General features: G+C 39.5%; 1 protein-coding gene across 1 annotated transcript in view; it reads left to right on the top strand.

The window, feature by feature from the left end:
- The window catches only part of LOC127448769 (general transcription and DNA repair factor IIH helicase subunit XPB), a 31,007-nt gene extending 9,462 nt beyond the window's left edge, over positions 1–21,545 (top strand). The window contains exons 8-15 of the mRNA XM_051711619.1: positions 133–447; positions 1,309–1,493; positions 3,768–3,970; positions 6,612–6,708; positions 12,439–12,556; positions 13,437–13,555; positions 19,623–19,772; positions 20,545–21,545. Of these exons, the coding sequence (XP_051567579.1) occupies positions 133–447; positions 1,309–1,493; positions 3,768–3,970; positions 6,612–6,708; positions 12,439–12,556; positions 13,437–13,555; positions 19,623–19,772; positions 20,545–20,682 (1,325 nt within the window). The 3' untranslated portion in view covers positions 20,683–21,545. The remainder of the gene's footprint in view (positions 1–132; positions 448–1,308; positions 1,494–3,767; positions 3,971–6,611; positions 6,709–12,438; positions 12,557–13,436; positions 13,556–19,622; positions 19,773–20,544) is intronic.

Here is a 21,545-nt window from a genome sequence, read left to right as displayed (position 1 = left end):
TCCCGTCCTACTTTTATTCTCATAGAAAATTCAGTTTCACTTACAAATTACAAGTAAAATAGGTTGTAAACACAGTTTCATGTTAACTTTAATGTATGTTCAAGTCTTTTATTCTCTTGTTTTATCATACAGGAGCTGGAAAGTCACTAGTGGGCGTAACTGCTGCCTGTACAGTTCGTAAGCGCTGCCTGGTGCTGGGAAACTCCTCCGTATCAGTGGAACAGTGGAAGGCTCAGTTTAAGATGTGGTCCACCATTGATGACTCCCAGATCTGTCGCTTCACTTCCGATGCGAAGGACAAGCCCATCGGCTGCTCGGTGGCCATCAGCACATACTCCATGCTGGGTCACACTACCAAACGCTCATGGGAGGCTGAAAGGGTCATGGAATGGATGAAAAGTCAGGAGTGGGGGCTCATTATACTGGACGAGGTGCACACTATTCCAGGTAGGTTGTGTGTGTGTACCGTCTCACTCCTAGCCTTTTCATCAAAAGTGTGCACAATCTGCAGCCATTTCCAACACAAAATGCAGTTCCTTTAAAACCTGCTGGTCTCAAACCAGAAACCAAACCAAAAGTTGTGTTCTGATTGACTCTGATTCTGTCAATTCTCTCATCATTTACTTTCAATGAGGACAAAAATGATTTGCTGCTGGAAATTTAAAGGGATAGTTCACCCAAAAATAAAAATTCTTATAATTTACTCACCGTAATGCCTTCCAAGATGTTTATGACTTTAAAAAGAAATATCTCAGCTCTGTAGGTCCATTTAATGCAAGTCAACAGGGTCCAAAACTTTGAAGTTCAAAAAGCACATAAAGGCAGCATAAAGTAATCCATTTGTCTCCAGTGTTTTAATCCATATCTTCAGAAGTGATATGATAGGTGTAGGTGGGAAACGGATCAATATTTAAGTCCTTTTTTACTATAAATCTCCACTTTCACTTTTACTTACACATTCTTCTTTTGTTTTTGGTGAATTGCTTTCTTTGTGCATATCGCCACCTAATGGCAGGGAGAATTTTTATGCTGCCTTTGTGTGCTTGTTGAGCTTCAAAGTTTTGGTCACCATTCACTTGTATTGTATGGACCTACAGAGCTGAGATATTCTTTAAAAAAATTTCATTTGTGTTCTGCTGAAGAAAGAAAGTCATCCACATCTGGGATGGTGTGGGGGAGGAGAGTAAATGATGAGAGAATTTTTAGGTGAACTATCCTTTTAAGAAAAAAACTAAGTTTGTGAAGAGCCACACAAATGGATTGTAAAGAAAACCTGCTGCTGCTTCAGTGTCTGTGTTTGTCTTGCAGCAAAGATGTTCCGTCGTGTTCTGACAATAGTCCAGGCTCACTGTAAACTGGGACTGACTGCCACACTAGTGAGAGAGGATGATAAGATTGTCGATCTTAACTTCCTGATTGGGCCGAAGCTGTATGAGGCGAACTGGATGGAACTGCAGAACAATGGATACATTGCTAAAGTCCAGTGTGCTGAGGTGAGCAGACCAAAATATACAAATTCTTTTTAAACAACTATGTAACAGGAAAAAAAAATCAAAAGACTTTCTCCCTAAAGTACAAAAAGACAGCAAACAATCATTTCATATGTGCGAATGATGGAGAAATGGTTCTAATCAGTAGAGTGGGTCAACAGAGTGCATAGACTTGTGAAACAGTGTTTCTGTCAGGCAACAGATTTGGAGCCTGCTGTACAAAAATTAATACCGTTACTCAATGTTCCCTCTAGTTTATATTGTTCAGATCCTTTGTCCACCTGAGTAGAAAAACGCCATGTCATGGTCTTTAATTCACAACAGCTAATTTCTTTATTAGGCTCTTTATCACATTCTTTTAGCGTGTTTCGTTTTAGTACAGGAACTTAAAGATTAAAAATAGAGGTGGACCGATAGTGGATTTAGCCGATACCAGTAACTAAGGTGGTGAAATTAATCGGGCAATTGTTTTTAAAATTGAGTCTTTTATTACTATGATGGGCACAGACACAGAGGCTGCAACCAAAAATCCCAATAATAACCAGATAAAATGAAGATTTGGTGCATAATGTGGGACTTTTAACAATAAGCAAGCCCAAAACACACCAGCGACTCTCATTCTGAAATGACTGAAACTTGGCTCCCCAAATCCAAGGGATAGTTCACCCAAAACTAAAACTTCTTTCATCATTTACTCACCCTTTATGCCATCCCAGATGTGTATGACTTTCTTTCTTCTGCAGAACACAAATTAAGATTTTTAGAAACATATCTCTGCTCTGTTGGTCAATACAAAGCAAGTGAATGGTGACCAAAACTTTGAATCTCCAAAAATCACATAAAGGCAGCATAAAAGTAAAGTACTCCAGTGGTTAAGTCCATTTCTTAAGAAGCGATATTATAGATGTGGATGAGAAACAGATTTTTACTATAAATCTCCACTTTCACTTCCACATTCTTTTATTTTTTGGCCATTTACATTCTTCGTGCATATTGCCGCCTACTGGCCAGGACTGGTCAAAGGTGGAGATTTATATAAAAAAAGTACTTAAATACTGTTTCTCACCCAAACCTATCATATCACTTCTGAAGACCTGGATTTATCCACTGGAGTCTTATGGATTACTTTTATGCTGCCTTTATGTGCTTTTTGGGTGAACTATCCCTTTAGCTTTTTATAGCCTATATGTCCACCAGATGAGAGGTTTTGTGTACATTTTCATCTAATGAGGTTTAATGAGGAATAAGGATTATTATTTTTCAAATATACGAAGGTGAAGACGTGATGTAGATTTCCGTAAACTCCATTTTTCTTTTTTTTTGCATGCCCTCGTTTAAATTCAGAACACACAATTATCTCATCAAAATAACAAAATATGCATTGAAGTGAGGATAAAAACATGGATGAATATTGTCATTGATGAAAGATTTATTTCACCTCCGCTGCTGTTTTAAGAACTGTAGAATCCTCCAGCACTGGCCACAGTGTAACACGGAGGAATAATAAAACCTGCAGTGATTTTTGTAGAGAAACAATAGTTACAAAAAGCAACTATCGGCACCGATTAAATGGCAACCGATATATCGGTCCACCTGTTAGACATAAAATACAATATTAGGCTAGAATTATAGCTATTTTGTATTGATTTTTAAAATTGTTATTTTTAAAATGGCCGTTGTTATTTTTCTGTCTTGTTTTCTCAAGAAAAACTTAAGATAACTTTGAACATTTTTAAAGCTGAAGTGTGTAATTCTTTTCAAATACTTATCCCAACTTACATTTAAATACAGTTATAAGTAAGATGTTGATAGGTTGATTTCCCCGTAAAGTGTAGACACTTTGGCACTGTAGTGCTTACAACATTGCTCTGTTTGTTTGAGCATCCTGACCAGCCTGATAAAGCAACATTGGCAAAATTTACACACTTGAGTGGACAAAAGGTTTATTTGAAGCTTTGCTCTTGAGTAGTTAAACTTTGATAAGGTTTATAGTTGGATTTGAAGGTGTATATATGCAGTATATAAATATACACACACACACCCACACACACACACACACACACACACAATTAGATTAATGGTTGTGAGAGTTCATTAGACAATCCTTTGGCTACAGCTTTGAGAAGCTAATCCATTGTATGGGGGAAGTAATCCTATGGATGTCGTATGGAAAATGTGTTATGCGGTCAGTCAGTGTTGACCTCATGCCACAATTAACCTAAATAACTACTTCCTTCTGTGTGTGCTTTAAGAGTTACATTTAACATTGTGGTGTAGGTGTGGTGTCCCATGTCTCCTGAGTTTTATCGTGAATACGTGGCCATAAAGACGAAAAAGAGGATTCTGCTCTACACCATGAACCCCAACAAGTTCCGTGCATGTCAGTTCCTGATCCGCTTCCACGAGAGAAGAAACGACAAGATCATGGTCTTCGCCGACAACGTCTTCGCTCTCAAAGAATACGCCATCCGCCTGAACAAGTAATGCCTCGTTTCGTTTGTACACAAATACACACGTGCAATAGTGCCTTACCATAACAACATTATGCTTGGTAATTTTTGTTTTCAATTAAATCGCCCACTTCCTCCCACCACAAGTATTTTTCTCATTCACTTTCTCCAAAGGAATTTAAAAGAATTCTTCAGTAAGAGGCTAAGCCAATAACCAAACCAGCCAGAGATGAATCACAATATTACCAACTTTTGGGGGGGTATGGAAACACAGTTTGTTAACATGAACTAACAATGAACAATACTTATACAGCATTTATTAATCTTAGTTAATGTTAATTCTAACATATACCATATATCAAAAGTTGTATTGGGTTGCTCAGCGAGTATTGACGCTGGCTACCACCCCTGGAGTCGTGAGTTCGAATCCAGGGTGTGCTGAGTGACTCCAGCCAGGTCTCCTAAGCAACCAAATTGGCCCAGTTGCTAGGGAGGGTAAAGTCACATGGGGTAACCTCCTCGTGGTCGCTACAATGTGGTTCTCGCTCTCGGTGGGGCGCGTGGTGAGTTGTGCGTGGATGCCGCGGAGAATAGCGTGAGCCTCCACACGCGCTAGGTCTCCGTGGTAACGCGCTCAACAAGCCACGTGATAAGATGTGCGGATTGACGGTCTCAGACGCGGAGGCAACTGAAATTCGTCCTCCGCCACCCGGATTGAGTCACTATGCCACCACGAGGACTTAGAGCGCATTGGGAATTGGGCATTCCAAATTGGGGAGAAAAACAAAAATTGAGAAAAATTAATATAAAGTTTAAATAATATTTAAAAATTGAAATTACATTGACAAGGGGCTTCTACAGAAGCATGTAGCATTTTCTCTTCTTTAGAGAGTTTTGTAGAAAACAATACAAAATTGCCCTTTTGTGTCCTGGTCTGGTCAGGAGCTCAGAGCACTGCAGAATGGACAAAGTCATGGACTTTATAAAGCTGATAAGGATCAGCTCTCACTAAAGAGCTCAGTACACCACATGAACTCAAGTGATTAAAAAAAGAGTGCATTTCTTTGTGATCTTAAAGAAACCTTGTATGTTGCAAGAGTGTGATGCAGGGCCAAACCTTAAAGGTTCATAGGTGCTGTAGAAGACGCTGAAAATTCATACAGCTGAAACTGTCCCTGACGCAGACTGTAATCAGATTTACTTTGCTGTTTTGATAATCACCATCAAACTTGCCAAATGAAAGGGCTTTTCCAAGCCAAGAAAACTTTCAAAGAAATTGTGAAAGGCAACACACTAATCCCCATAGGACACACTTTCTCCAGAGGTTATATTAGGACGTCGCAGGAGTCTGAGGGTTTGTGAGGACAAATTTGCCAACTGAAAACACCATCTTCCTGTGTGTGTGTTTATTTATTATATTTTATATTGTTTATATATATTTGGATATTATGACGGTTAAATAATTGATTGTGATTAATTTATATAATTAATTTGATTATTTATAATGAATCTAATTTTTTAGTAGTTAACTCGTTAACACATTGCGTTTTTAAGGACAGAAAACATAATAATATGTGTTGGATGTGGCAATTTGGATGCAAGGCATAACCGTCGGTTTCTTTAAAAAAAACAAAACAATGTTTGGACGTACATGCTCATTTTTTACTATTACTATTTTAGAATAATTGTAATAATTGTAAAGAGTGGTGGTGGCGTAGTGGGCTAAAGCACATAACTGGTAATCAGAAGGTTGCTGGTTCGATCCCCATTGTGTCCTTGAGCAAGACACTTAACTCCAGGTTGCTCCGGGGGGATTGTCCCTGTAAAAAGTGCACTGTAAGTCGCTTTGGATAAAAGCATCTGCCAAATGCGTAAATGTAAATGTAAAATGTAAATGTAAAGTCATCAAAATCATGAAATGGGGGGGCCTGGGTAGCTCAGTGGTAAAAGACGCTGGCTACCACCCCTGGAGTTCACTAGTTCGCTAGTTCGAATCCCAGGGTGTGCTGAGTGACTCCAGCCAGCTCTCCTAAGCAACCAAATTGGCCCGGTTGCCAGGGAGGGTAGAGTCACATGGGGTAACCTCCTCGTGGTCGCTATAATGTGGTTCGTTCTCGGTGGGGTGCATGGTGAGTTGAGCGCGGATGCCGCGGTGGATGGCGTGAAGCCTCCACACGTGCTATGTCTCCGTGGCAACGCACTTAACAAGCCACGTGATAAGATGCGCGGGTTGATGATCTCAGACGCGGAGGCAGCTGGGATTTGTCCTCCGCCACCCGGATTGAGGCGAATCACTACGTGACCACGAGGACTTAAAAGCGCACTGGGAATTGGGCATTCCAGATTGGGTGAAAAAGGGGAAAAAATCCCCCTCCCAAAAAAATATAATGAAATGGTGCAAAAGTATGTAGTGACCCCAAAATGTTAAAACACCTGCAATGCTTTTTAAACAGTTTTGAAGGAGTTCCCCATGTATACAGCCACTTATTGGCTTCTTTTTTCCTAAAAAAAGAGTTTTTCTAGCATTAAGCTTTATCCATTAGACCAAAAGGATTTTAAGATCATGAGAAACGAATTCTGTGACCTGTGTCCAATCTTGACAGATATCTATAGATATATACTGTGTATAATGGATGCACACAATTAATTTTCTTTTACTCTCTTTATTTAGACCATATATTTATGGACCCACATCACAAGGAGAACGTATGCAGATCCTTCAAAACTTCAAACACAATCCCAAAATCAACACCATCTTCATCTCCAAGGTAAATCCTTACAGATAAAGAATTGAGGAAACGCATTTAAAATGTGAGGGATCCTTAACTCAGATTTGATGCTATTGACTCCACATTTTAGATTTCTGGGATTTTGTTCAATAATAGTTTTTCGCTATGCAGTTGCTGATACAATGGTTGTAATTAGTTTTCACAAGACCCCTTTAACCCTTAATTGCATGGGCGTTTTGCCAAACATTATTACCAATACATACCTCAGGTCTTTAGCGACCCGGCACTTATATCTATCACAAATAGATCTACAAAATGCCCAGATGTTGTACAACTTCCAAAGCATTTGTAAAAACTTTTATTTTATTATTATCTCCCCAATTTGGAATGCCCAATTCCCAATGCGCTGTAAGTCCTCATGGTGGCGTAGTGACTCGCCTCAATCCGGGCGGCGGAGGATGAATCTCAGTTGCCTCCGCGTCCGAGACCATCAATCCACGCATCTTATCATGTGGCTTGTTGAGCCCATTACTGCGGAGACCTAGCGCGTGTGGAGGCCCACGCTATTCTCCGTGGCATCCACTCACAACTCACCACGCGAGAACCACGTTATAGTGACCACGAGGAGGTGACCTCATGTGACTCTACCCTCCCTAGCAACCGGGCCAATTTGGTTGCTTAGGAGACCTGACTGGATTCACTCAGCACGCCCTGGATTCGAACTCGTGACTCCAGGTGTGGTAGTCAGTGTCTTTACTTGCTAAGCTACCCAGGCCCCCCCAAAACTTTCAAAGCATTTTTAAGACAATTAGAAAATAATAGAATAGAATATATTCTGTTATATTTTGGTGTTTTATGTTTCATATTTTCATATTTCATTCATTACTTCCATGCAGCAATTTTATAAGACTCAACTGGCTGTCAAACACATATTGAGCTACACATAATGTACACATATGTATTTTCCCAGGCACTTATTGGGCCCTATTCATGAAACACAAGCAAAAGAATGTTTTCACATGTAGGTTTCACTGTTCCGCATATCCCTATTCGCATTTACTAGCACATCTGATGCCTTCCTTGTAGGGTGTTTTCATGGGGATGGATTATGATCGTTGTGAATGAAAGTGCACACGCCCCGTATTTACACATGTAACTAACAAATCTGGGGTGTGCGAAGCATTTGTGAATCCAGAGGATCATTTTCGGGAAGGTCCATTTTATGCGTAAATTACTCAGAATTGACTCATTTACCAAAGTTTCATGAATGAGGCCCATTGAGTCAAAATAGACGTAAATATTACAGAATTTCAGTAGTTCACCCAAATGTCAATTGCCAAATCAAACTGTTCATGTGTTGTACTTGCTATAGTTTACTACCATGTTGCATCTTCATCAAACAGCAGTGCCAAGTGTAAATCAATTCAATCACTGAAACCTTAAGGAACAAATAACATGTTTAATATGTATGTGGATACGCATATGGGATACGGATAATTTACCATGATAGCGCAGAAAATCAACATGATATAGTAGTAAATTGTATGAATATGGCACTCATTTGTCTTGTAACAAACGAAGAAATAGATATCCTGTGATAGTAAACTTAGATATGAAATAGTCATACAAAATGATTTTTAGAAGTGGAAACATACATTGCGACACTATTACATGTCTATACACTATTGGTAATTAAACAGTTAGAATTTTATTGTGCAATTTTGCCTTTTTTTTTATTGTTAGATGATTAATAAGAGAACGGTTGAGAAATACTTCAAATGTGGTGGCATAACACCAAACAATGGATGAGGTAAAGGAAGCGGAATGAGGTCCAGGGTCACTAAAGACCCAATGTATGCTTTTTTTTTAATTATTATTATTATTTTTTTTTATATTCTATCCCCTTTTCTCTCAGTTTGGAATGCCCAATTCCCACTTCTTAGTAGGTCCTCATGGTGGCGCGGTTACTCACCTCAATCCGGGTAGTGGAGGACAAGTCTCAGTTGCCTCCGCTTCTGAGACCGTCAATCCGCGCATCTTATCACGTGGCTCGATGTGCATGACACCGTGGAGACTCGCAGCATGTGGAGGCTCATGCTACTCTCTGTGATCCACAACTTACCACGTGCCCCATTGAGAGCGAGAACCACTAATCGTGACCACAAGGAGGTTACCCCATGTGACTCTACCCTCCTTAGCAACCGGGCCAATTTGGTTGCTTAGTAGACCTAGCTGGAGTCATTTAGCACACCCTGGATTCGAACTCGCGACTCCAGGGGTGGTAGTCAGCGTCTTTACTCGCTGAGCTACCCAGGCCCCCCTATGTGTGCATTTAAGGGTTAACTTGAAACTCTTTCTGTGAGACTGAGTTTACCTCAGGTAGAGTTCAGTGGAGGTGACACACTGATCTGGTTAAACCCATTTAATTCTTCTCAGAACTCAAAGTGACGTCCCCTTCCATGTTATAAAATAAAGAGGTTTCATAGTTTGGGTGCTTTGGAAATCCTACTAACATAGTTTATAAGATAATGTTTATAAGAGTCGTGGCCTCAGAAATCTCTCAACAACAGACCACATCCTTTTTATCATAATCTACTACAAAAATTAAGCAGACCATATGATTTGCTGAATGTTGTCCAGAGTAAACCTTTTGTGGCCAAATCGAGCATCAATTAAAAAGTCAAAATAATAAGAATGGATTTTATGACATTATTGATCAATAGATTAAGGTTGGGTTTTTAAAAAAGCACACCTCAATGGCATGTGGGTAGGATGCCTGAAGAGCTTTGGTCAACATAAATAAATTGATTGATAAATAAATAAATAAATAGTATTTTCCAAGATTTGGTGATTGGTTTCCTTAAAAAAGCTCAGTCATTTTAAATACACTACTTCAGAATTGAAGCAGTTCCCATGTTATCCTGTCCAACTCTTTCATTCATATAAAAAAATTCAAATTAAAGCATTTAAGCGTAGGACTTTAGATTAAAAGGTTTAAAAGATCGGTGTATGATATGCACATATTTATATTGGAAACTGAACCATTTTGTAGAATTACTCATTTTATACGTCATGTTTCTATGCGCAGTCCTAAAACATAAGACACCACTTGCACACCAGAATAATTATGGACTGGTGTGTAGCAACTAGCAGAAGCTTCGCCAGTTATGGTTCAGACATGATCTTATGTGCACATTCTGATCTGACCTGCTCAACTTTACTTCCTCAAATGTAAATGATTGGAAATGATTTAGTGGGAAAACTGATGACGGTGTGCTGATATAATTGTCCACAAATGTCAGGCTATTCAAAGAAGATAAGAGGAGCTCGATAAGAAAGGGCTGAAGGTGAAGGGGTGCTAAAAGGGAGGTATGCAATACATAAGCAGTGTATAGATTTAGATTTTAGATGCATGTCCTATAAAGCCTACAAATAACTCATTTTAAACATTAATAACAAAAGCAATATTTTGGTTAATTTTTATCAATGTTGGGTATATTTAGATCCATTTTAAATGGGTTCATATGGATCTTTTTATTCTATATACATGTCTGTTGCGTATTCTGCTCAGAGTGGATGCTCATCTAAATGATGGAATTATATAAGGAAACTCTGTGTTGACTTTGGTCAGAGATTCTCTCCAGTGTATTAAACACTGAATATTTCAGAGACATAACTGAGAAAACAAAACAGAATATTCAGTTCAAGGAGTTTGTTGGCAAACTTAAAGACACGAGCCTGGTCGTACGCGGTTTTTGCAAAACTCTTGTCCTAAGACATAATGCCATAAGCCTCACAAACTTTGACAAATCCAGCTATTTTTTTGATTTCCTGGAAGTCCTCATTATAACAGCATGCTAACTTCTTAACAATACTTAAAAAATGCCATGATCAAAAGTCTTTTTAACTCTGGCATTTTAAAAAATGCACAGTAAAAATAATGCACTACAGATCTGTGGGACATTTTTAGTTGTAGCTCCAGTGAAATTTAAATATTTACTGCTTTAAAATGACTGATTACTGAATCCTTGTTTCAAAATTTATTTTACTGTGTATTCTATTCTAATATTTCATCAAAGGATGGTCGCATACACATCTACAGATGCCGATGTTGGTGTTTTCGACCACTCAACAAATTAGATATTTGGTTCAGCTTGACCTGGGCTCTGTACCATGCTACTTAAAAGGACTCTTCATAAAGAACTATGAAACTGTTTGCTGTTTCCTTCATATGTTGTCTAAGCAATTCCATGGCACCTCCTTCAAAACACTGTGTCTGAATTTTCAAGGCCATTTGTACTTCAAAAAGATGTGACAATCCAACATGTCCTAAAGCTCTCAAACAATTTGGAACTTGGTTTTAACATATTTGTCCTTTTTTCCAGATTCTAGAGACTGTTGTGCGTGAAAATCCCAGGAGATCAGCAGTTACAGAAATACTCAAACCAGCCCATCTGGCACCAACAATCATGCCACGGTCCAAATCACTGAGATCACATTTTTTCCCCATTCTGATGGTTGATGTGAACATTAACTGAAGCTCCTGAACCGTATCAGCATGATTTTATGCACTGCACTGCCGCCACACGATTGGCTGATTAGATAATCGCATGGATGATTGTTGATGCCAGATGGGCTGGTTTGAGTATTTCTGTAACTGCTGATCTCCTGGGATTTTCACAGACAACAGTCTCTAGAATTTACTCCGAATGGTGCCAAAAACAAAAAACATCCAGTGTGCGGCAGTTCTGCGGACAGAAACACCTTGTTACGGTCACAATGTCTACGGTAACTCAGATAACCACTCTGTACAATTGTGATAAGAACAGCATCTCAGAATGCTATTCTAAGATGCGGGTTGGCGCTGTTTTGGTGGCACGAGGGGGACCTACACAATATTAGGCAGGTGGTTTTAATGTTGTGGCTGATCAGTGTATGTACATGTATATAAACTGGTGGCCAAAAGTTTGGAATAATGTACAGATTTTGATGTTTCGGAAGGAAATTGGTACTTTAATTCATCAAAGTGGCATTCAACTGATCACAAAGTATAGTCAGGATATTACTGATGTAAAAAACAGCACCATCACTATTTGAAAAAAGTCATTTTTGATCAAATCTAGACAGGCCCCATTTCCAGCAGCCATCACTCCAACACCTTATCCTTCAGTAATCATGGTAAATTGCTAATTTGGTACTAGAAAATCACTTGTCATTATATCAAACACAATTAAAAGCTATTTGGTTCATTAAATGAAGCTTAACATTGTCTTTGTGTTTGTTTTTGAGTTGCCACAGTATGCAATAGACTAGCATGTCTTAAGGTCAATATTAGATCAAAAATGGCAAAAAAGAAACAGCTTTCTCTAGAAACACATCAGTCAATCATTGTTTTGAGGAATGAAGGCTATACAATGCTTGAAATTGCCAAAAAACTGAAGATTTCATACAAAGGTGTACACTACAGTCTTCAAAGACAAAGGACAACTGGCTCTAACAAAGACAGAAAGAGATGTGGAAGGTCAGATGTACAACTAAAAGGTGTAAATTCCCATGAAATGTCAGTGATTATTTTTATTTAACCTCTGCCGCTGTTGTAAGAACTGTAGAATCCTCCAGTGCTGGCCACAATGTAACACGGAGGAATAAAAAATAAAAAAAAATCCAAAAAGCAAATATCGGTAAAACGGATATATCGGTCTACCGCTATCCTCTACATCCTCTTCCTTTATTATTCTATCTTACTCTCTCGTTCTCACACTCTGTCAGGTAGGAGACACTTCATTTGACCTGCCTGAGGCAAACGTGCTGATTCAGATCTCTTCTCATGGTGGTTCTCGCCGTCAGGAAGCTCAGAGACTGGGCAGAGTGCTGCGAGCCAAGAAAGGTAACCAGCCATGGGAAGTCAACACCTTCTTCAACATTATTATAGAATAGCTTGTTGTAAACTGGGTTTGTGTCAATTGCTCAGTGGCATGATGGTTGTAGAGCATAACTGTGATTGTCAAAAACTCTCTGTACTTAAAGGGATTTTAAAATTAATATTATCTCATTGTTTACTCACCCTTATGCTATCCCAGATGTGTATAACTTTCTTTCATCTGCAGAAAAGATTTCTAGAATTTTAGAAACATATCTGTAGGTCCACACAATGCAAGTGAGTGGTGACCAAAACTTTGAAGCTCCAAAAAGCAAACAAAAGCTGCATAAAATTAATCCATATGACTCCAGTGGTTAAATCCATGTCTTCTGGAGCGATCCAATCGGTTTTGGGTGAGAGCATTCTCACAACTCATTTTTCAGTTTTCATTTTGTTCTGTTTTCATCCAATACCAATTGGATCGCTTCAGAAGACATTGATTAAACCACTGGCATGATATGTATTACTTTGAAGCTCCAAAAAGCACAAAGGCAGCATAAAAGTTCTGGCCATCATTCACTTGCATTGTGTGGTACTACAGCGCTGAAAAATTCTTCAAAAAATCTTTCATGTTCTGCAGAAGAAAGTAAGTCATGGACATCTGGGATGGAATAAGAGTCAGTAAATGAAGAGTTTTCATATATAGGTGAAGTATTATTTTAAGAATGATCAGAGAATCTTGCTGAAGGGCACAATAGTGACGGTTCATAAATCACTCCATCCAGGATTTGAAGCTTCAACCTTTCTTGCACTGCTAAGCGATAGCATGTGACACCAGCAACCTTTGATTTAGCAACCCTTGCATTTAATGCATATAAAACTGACATGTTATTACTGTTTTCCACAGGTATGGTCGCAGAGGAATACAACGCTTACTTCTACTCACTTGTCTCTCAAGACACACAGGAAATGGCATATTCCACCAAGAGACAGCGCTTCCTGGTGGACCAGGGATACAGTTTCAAGGTTTGCCATATTTCAAATGCAAATACACATATTTGAGTATGCTAATTGAAAATGATAGCAAAGTATTTATTATAGTGCTTGGTGAGCGCTATATTGAAATCCCTTTTACTTCCTCTTACTTATTTTTCTTCTCCACATATGCTTAGCATACAGGCTTGTAGCAGGATTATAGTATAACAGACAGTTTTTGCTGGTTATTATTTTCCCTGAAGGGGCTTTTATTGCACCAATGGCAGAAACGTGAATGAGTGAGCTGGTGAATATGATTAAACTCCATGGCTGTAGTAAAAAGAAGGAAGGTTATTTCTCTTCTTAAGCATAAGAAATATGATATAGTGTTTCTTTAAGAAATGCACCTTTCCCCGCAGGAAGCTGAAAAATTTGGAAAGATATGGGGTGGACATTTTTTATTTATAGTGCTGGCTTGAATAAGAGCAGGGGAGTCATTACGCTGATAAGTAAACATCTACAATTCAAATGTCTCAAAAAGAGTAAAGATAAATTAGGAAAAGTCATTATTGTTTTAGCTGAAATTCAGGGACAAAGTCTTATTTTGGCAAATATTTTTGCACCTAATGTTGATGATCAGGGCTTTTTTATAGATCTTGAAGGGATGTTTCGAGCCACTGGCACCCCTAATGATATAATATTGGGAGGAGACTTAAATCTTTTGGTGGACTCAGTCCTTGATCATAGTGAAGCAATAGTGTACAAGCCCCCTAGAGCAACAGTGACACTTCACAGGATGTGTAAAAATCTTGGTCTTACAGATATTTGGAGACTTTTGAACCCATCTGGTAGGGACTATATTTTTTTTTCTTCAGTCCTTAAGATTTACTCTAGAATATATATATTTTTTATATCCAAGTCCCTCATTTCATCTGTTGTTGATTGCTCAGTTGGAAACATGTTAGTCTCAGATCACACCCTGGTTTGTTTAGAGATCATAAAGTATGCTTCATTCACCAAAAAATCCAAAGCACAAGAACTCGTAGAATTGGAAGGGAATATTAAAAGTGCAGAGGCAGAGCTGAAGTTGCCGAATGTCGTCTAATGGCCTCAGAGAATTGACCCGATTGAAATATAGATATAATACTATTTTGTCGCAGAAGGTGGAGTTTGGGCTATTCAGGGCAAGACAGTCATACTTTTGAGTCGAGGGACAAAGCAGGGAAGCTTCTGGCTAGATATGTAAAACAGAGAGAGTCTTTTTCTACCATTCCCTCAGTGAAATCTGCTGGTGGTGAAATTTACCTCGGCCATTGATATTAATAATGCATCCTATATTGATCTCTATATTCTATTCTATTCTATTGATGTCTTTGTCTACTGATGAGGATATTAGAAACTTTGTGGAACCATTAGAGCTTCCTAAACTGACGACTGAGCAAAAAAATTATCTTGATTCTGAGATAAACTTCTAGGAGCTTGGCAAGGTAATTAAGTCCTTACCTACAGGCAAGTCTCCGGGGCCAGACGGCTTTGCCGCTGAATTTTTTAGATCTTATGCTACAGAACTGGCTTCACTTTTGCTAGAAGTTTATATGGAATCATTAAAGAATGGAAAGCTTCCCCCAACCATGACACAAGCCCAGATCAGACTGATTCTTAAAAAGTACAAAGATCCAAGCGAGTGTAAGAGTTACCGTCCAATTTCCCTGATCCAGCTAGACGTTAAAATATTGTCAAAAATTTTGGCTAACCGATTAAATAAAGTTATGACATCACTTATACATATAGATCAGGTGTGGTTTATTCGGGGCTGTAGGTCTTCGGATAACATTAGGCGTCTCATCAATATCATGTGGTCAGTGGCGAATGATCAGACTCTGGTCGCTGCCATCTCACTTGATGCTGAAAAGATGTTTGATATGGTAGAATGGGATTATCTTTTTAAGATTTTATTGGTTGGATTAATTTACTTTATAGACACGCGGTAGCGGTGGTACAAACAAATGGATTAATTTTAGATTATTTTACTCTGTATAGGGGCACCCGGCAGGGTTGTCCTCTTTCCCCATTATTGTTCTGTCTTGCCCTGGAACCATTAGCAGCCACGATAAGAAAGGAGGATGATTTTCCAGGGGTGATTGCGGGAGGTGTGGCGCATAAGCTTTTGCTTTACGCAGATGATATTTTATTATTCGTCTCCGACCCCACTAGATCTATGCCTTGCCTCCACAGAATTATTAATTCCTTTTTTAAGTTCTCAGGATACAGAGTTAATTGGTCTAAATCCAAAGCATTGGCTCTGACAGCTTATTGCCCTGTAATGGCTTTTCAGCTGGGTACCTTTCAGTGGCCCAAACAGGGCATTAAGTATTTGGGTATTTTATTCCCAGCAAATTTGTGTGATTTAGTTAGTTAATTTTGACCCATTAATAAAAAGGTTTTTGAGCGATGTGGGCAGGTATGCTTCATTACATTTATCTATGATTGGGAAGGTTAATTAATTGTATTCCAAAATTCAACTACCTGCTACAATCTCTCCCTATAGATGTCCCCCTCTCTTATTTAAAGCAATTTGATAGCATAGCGAAGTCCTTCATTTGGAATGGTAAGTGTCCCAGATTACATTTCAGTAGGTTGCATAGGCCGATTGACAAAGGTGGGCTAGGCCTACCCAAGATTTTGTTTTATTATTATGCATTCGTTCTCAGACATTTGGCTCATTGGTCGCTTCCACCTGACAGAGCCCCTCCCTGGTTTTGTATTGAACTGGAAGTTCTTGCCCCTATTTTGCTATTGCAAAGCCTTTCTATCAAACTAACCTGAGAAGTTAAGTTACACCCCGTTATCTCGCATTTGCACATGGTATGGACAAAAGTGTCCAGAGTGTTTAATTCTGACATTTATTTAAATGTTGATTCGAGGATATGGCTGAACCCAAAGTTATGTATTAATAAGTCCCCTTTCTGCTGGACAGTGTGGATTGTGAGGGAGGTTAATACGCTCTATGACCTAAATGAGAGTGGAGTGTTGAGATCCTTTGAAAATTTGGTTCAACATTTTGGGATTCCCAGGTCTCAATTCTTTAGGTATTTACAGCTGCGCCACCTGCTTTGTACTATTTTTGGGAATAGCATACACCCCCCTAAAGCGGCAGATACTCTGGAAGTGGTGATTACTGCTTTTGGAAAATGTCATAAGGCATCAGTGTATTACTCCCTGCTAATTCGGAGTCTGGTGGACGGAGCTTTAACTTCTCTCAAAAGATTATGGGAGAAAGATTTAAACTTGGTATTGGAGGAGGGAATCCCCACTCCCAACTTTCCTTTGCAATGGTTTTTGATGTCGCTGTCCTAAGGGGAATGGCCTCTGTATACCTGGTGGCGTAATACACATCCATAATATATGTTTGTGACCCTGTGCAGATTTCGGCAGCGGTCACACCAGGTCCATCCCAATGCACTCGAAGGGCACCTTCGATGATGGGCAGGGGGATCGGGGGCTGGGTGGTAGTTTCCGTGGGGCTGTACGTTGGCACACCTCACAGCTGCATCTATCTGGGTCATGTTGTCGGCTCCCAGGTGTCCTGACATGAGGAGAGTTTGCCAACGTCATCATGTCGGTCTTCGTCCTTGGCACCACCAGCAGCCACTTTTCTTCTCCCCTCCTGATTGCAACGCAATAGAGCAGATTGTTTTCCACCATGAAGTATGGAGAGGGGTGAGGCGCAGGATGATGAACTTCTCCATTACTGTTCTCACCTGTCCCCAGCGGTGTTTGAGTCTGTCATCCTCCCTCTGCTCTCTACCGAAGGACCCTCCTGCTGTCACGTGTTGGAACAGATCAGAGTACACATTTAATGGTTGAGTATTCGACTCACCCTCTCTCTCGTTGTTCGTGGCCAATAGCACTGGCTGCCTCAATTTCCTCCTCGGTGGTCCCCCTTGACGTGCTCGTCTTTGAGCGGCCGGCTGCACTATCACTGCTAGGTGCTGATCAAAACCTGGCCAATCTCTTCCCAGAAGTAAAAGAACCAGCAGATCGTTTACCAGCACCACTTCCAATTTCCAGGAACCGGGTCTTGCCAAAATCGTCACGGTGTGGGCTGGAACATAGCATGTATTGCCATGAACACACATGATGGGTAGAAGAGATTTCCCCGGTCCTTTCCTGGGAAGAAGCTGTGGCTGGGCCAGGCTCACTGAACTCCCTGAGTCTAACAGTTTTCACACACCTTCCTTCTGGCTGTACTAGCCATACCTGCATATGGAGATGGAGACACAGAAAGAGAAATACTGTCCGTCTTTAGGATGATTAAAAAGTCACCTTCTCGACTAGTGTAGCGGGATTAAAGCATGACAGACCGCGTTTGCAGGTAGTTATTTTCCCTGAAGGGGCTTTTATTGCACAAATGGTAGAAAAGTGAATGAGTGAGCTGGTGAATATGATTAAACTCCATGGCTGTAGTGCAGTGGTGTGTCCTCGGTTCCCTCAGGTGCATAGAGTGTTGTAAAGCTTTGTTCCTTTTGTGACAGTGGAGCAGGCTTCTAATCGCTCGGTCCTAAAAATGAGAGAGAGAGAATGGAAAACACAATGTTAGTCTTCAGCATGAAGTCTCGGATCACCCTTCTCTTCCAGCATTGCGTTTATATCCCTGCTGAGCGATTCGTGTCAGGTGAGCATGATCAGCGTGCTCCCCCTCTTTCTGATTGCTCCTTATTACCGACTCAAAGGGCGATGCTGGTATATGCATGGAATGCTGGCCACAGGCTCAAATAAAAAAAATATGATGATAAATTCAATTAAAGTATTTAGGTTGTCAATTTTGGGGTTTTGTAAGTGTTTTTGTAAGCATGTTGACTTTATGGAATTTAAGATTCAAGTTTGAAAATCTCCCATTGAAAGAACTCAAAATATAACAGTTAATGAGGTCATTGCATATAAAGTCAATTGGCCCGGTTGCTAGGGAGGGTAGAGTCACATAGGGTAAACTCCTCGTGGTCGCTATAATGTGGTTAGTTCTCAGAGGGGCACATGGTGAGTGGAGTGTGGTTGACGCGGTGGATGGCGTGAAGCCTCCACACGCGCTATGTCTCTGTGGCAACGCGCTCAACAAGCCACGTGATAAGATGCGCAGGTTGACGGTCTCAGACGCGGAGGCAACTGGGATTCGTCCTCCGCCACCCGGACTGAGGTGAATCACTACGTGACCACGAGGACTTAAAAGCACATTGGGAATTCCAAATTGGGAGAAAAAGGGGGAAAATCCCCCCCCCCCCCCCAAAAAAAAGAATTCACCCAAAAATGACTGACTTTCTTCTGCTGCACACAAATGAAGATTTTTAGAAGTATATCTCAGCTCTGTAGGTCCATACAATGCAAGTGATTGGGTGCCAAAAATGTTAAGCTCCAAAAGCACATAAAGGCAGCATAAAAAAGGCAGGTTAAATCCATATCTTCTGAAGATAAGTGTGGGTGAGAAACAGATCAATATTTAAGTTATTTTTAACTATAAATTCTCCTCCCTGCTCAGTCAAACTCCACTTTAACTTTCACATTCTTCTTCTTGAGTTTTAGATGATTCACATTCTTCATGCATATTGCCCCCTACTGGGCAGGGAGAAGAATGTCTAGCAAAAAAGGAATTAAATATTGATCTGTTTCTCATCCACACCTATTATGTCACTTCTGAAGATATGGATTTAACAACTGGAGTCGTGTGGATAACCTTTATGCTGACTTATGTGATTTTTGGAGCTTCAAAGTTTTGGCCACCATTCACTTGCATTGTATGGACCTACAGAGCTGTGATATTTAAAAATATATATATATATATTCATTTGAGATCAGCAGAAGAAAGAAAGTCATACACATCTGGGATGGGGGTGAGTAAATGATGAGAGAATTTCATTTTTAAGTGAACTATCCCTTTAAGCTTACTTAAAACTTGGAACACTTTTGCTGCCTTGCAAGCACTGGTATTTCTTTCTTGAAATGCAAAAAAAAAAAAAAAAAACTTAGTTAACAAAATTAGTTGCCTTATTCACTTCTTATCATTCTCTTTATCTGTGTCACTGTGTGTCACACATTTGGTCTCTGTTTTTCCATCTCTTTCTAGGTGATCACAAAATTGGCTGGGATGGAGGAGGAAGACCTAATGTTCTCCTCTCGAGATGAACAGCAGCAGCTCTTGCAGAAGGTTCTGGCAGCATCAGATATCGATGCAGAAGAGGAAGTGGTGATGGGAGATATGGGAGGGAAACCACAGGTATGATCCACTTTTCATTTCCGTTTTGTCCTGTCCCTCACTCATACTTCCTGTATTACACTCGGCCAGGATCAGCTTGTTTTTGTGCCATTCTTGGTCATTATAATAGAAATGGCAAAAACTGGTCTCAGGTCTGCATTAAAGGAATAGTCACCCAAAAATGTCAATTCTGTCATCATTTACAGTACTCACACTCATGAAATTTTAATGGAACACAAAAGATGAGGCTTTCAAGCTCTTAAAAAGCACCATGAAAGTAGTTCACACAACTTCAGATGTCATATAATGATTGTTTGACGAACAGGCCAAAATACGTTATTCACTGAAAATCATTCATGTCTCATCATATTTAATTATGATGAATTATGATGCGTTGCACCATGATGTCATTGATGCCAAATGACATTGGTACTCGTGTGTCTCATAACGATCATGATGTGCGAGTTCAAAAAGTTCAAATCAGAATTTAGAGCTACAGCAAAGGACAAGATTTTCATTGATTAGCCATTTAAATTTTGGCCTTTTCTGCACACAAAGCTATAGTATGGTTTTTGTCTTCATTTATTGATTTTATAACTGTTGGCTCTTTGTCAATATGTACTGAGCCCTGAGAGATTTTTGCTTGTTTTATAACATTGACGCAGATTCAAATATAATAAGGATTGCTTTAAGCTGTACTTGTGTTATAGCGTAAGAAGATTTATGCTGACATGCTTACCTTATCAGTTTAATTGGTCCAGATATAGGCTAAATTATTCATCTGTTTCTCTAGTTTTCTCGTCGTATGGGAACTATGAGCTCCATGTCTGGCGCAGATGATACAGTCTACATGGAATACCAGATGTCCCGCGGAAGCAAGGCTGCAGGCTGCAAGAACGTCCACCCTCTTTTTAAACGTTTCCGCAAGTAAAGACATTCACAGCCTGGCTGCAGCATTAAAAGGACATATCGAGCCAGAGGGGTGTAAGTGGACACCACAACCAAATATTGGCCTATCTGAATCAGGGTGGCCAACATAATGATAAAAGATGGTTCATGGCTGCTTGTGTTTGACAGAACCAGTTAAAGGGATAGTTCACCCAAAAATGAAAATTCTCTCATTATTTACTCACCCTCATGCCATCCCAGATGTGTATGACTGACTCCTCACAAAACAAGTGAATGGTGATATGATAGGTAGATAGATGAGAAACAGGACAACATTTAAGTCCTTTTTTACTCTATATCTCCACTTTAACTTTCAGATGTGAAAGTGAAACTAAAAAGGCACCACATGTGACTTTCAGATGTAAAAGTGAAAGTGGAGATTTAGAGTAAAAAGGACTTCAATTTTGTCCTGTTTCTCACACACACCTATCATATCGCTTCTGAAGACATGGATTTAACCACTGGAGTCTTATGGATTACTTATATGTTTCCTTTATGTGATTTTTGGAGCTACAAAGGTCTGATTACCATTCACTTGTTTTGTGAGGAGTCAGTCATACACATCTGGGAAGGCATGAGGGTGAGTAAATGATGAGAGAATTTTCATTTTTGCGTGAACTATCCCTTTAAAAACTGTCAGAATAAGATTCAGAATGATTCAGGAGTCTAATATAATCAATATTACAAACAGGATGTTTGTAATGTAATAAGATACTTCTTGAATTTGTTCAGTGAAATAGAATTGTAAAGAAGAACTTGAATTTTGTAGGGTTAAAGCCAAAACGTAACCCTGCCTTTGAAATGTAACAGTAAGCTTTTATCAAATAAAACTTTGGTAACACTTTA

This window comes from Myxocyprinus asiaticus, chromosome 12 (genome assembly GCF_019703515.2).
Source record: "Myxocyprinus asiaticus isolate MX2 ecotype Aquarium Trade chromosome 12, UBuf_Myxa_2, whole genome shotgun sequence".
Lineage (NCBI taxonomy): Eukaryota > Metazoa > Chordata > Actinopteri > Cypriniformes > Catostomidae > Myxocyprinus > Myxocyprinus asiaticus.
The sequence above is the reverse complement of the archived record's forward strand: the minus strand, read 5'-3'. Positions and strand labels throughout refer to the sequence as shown.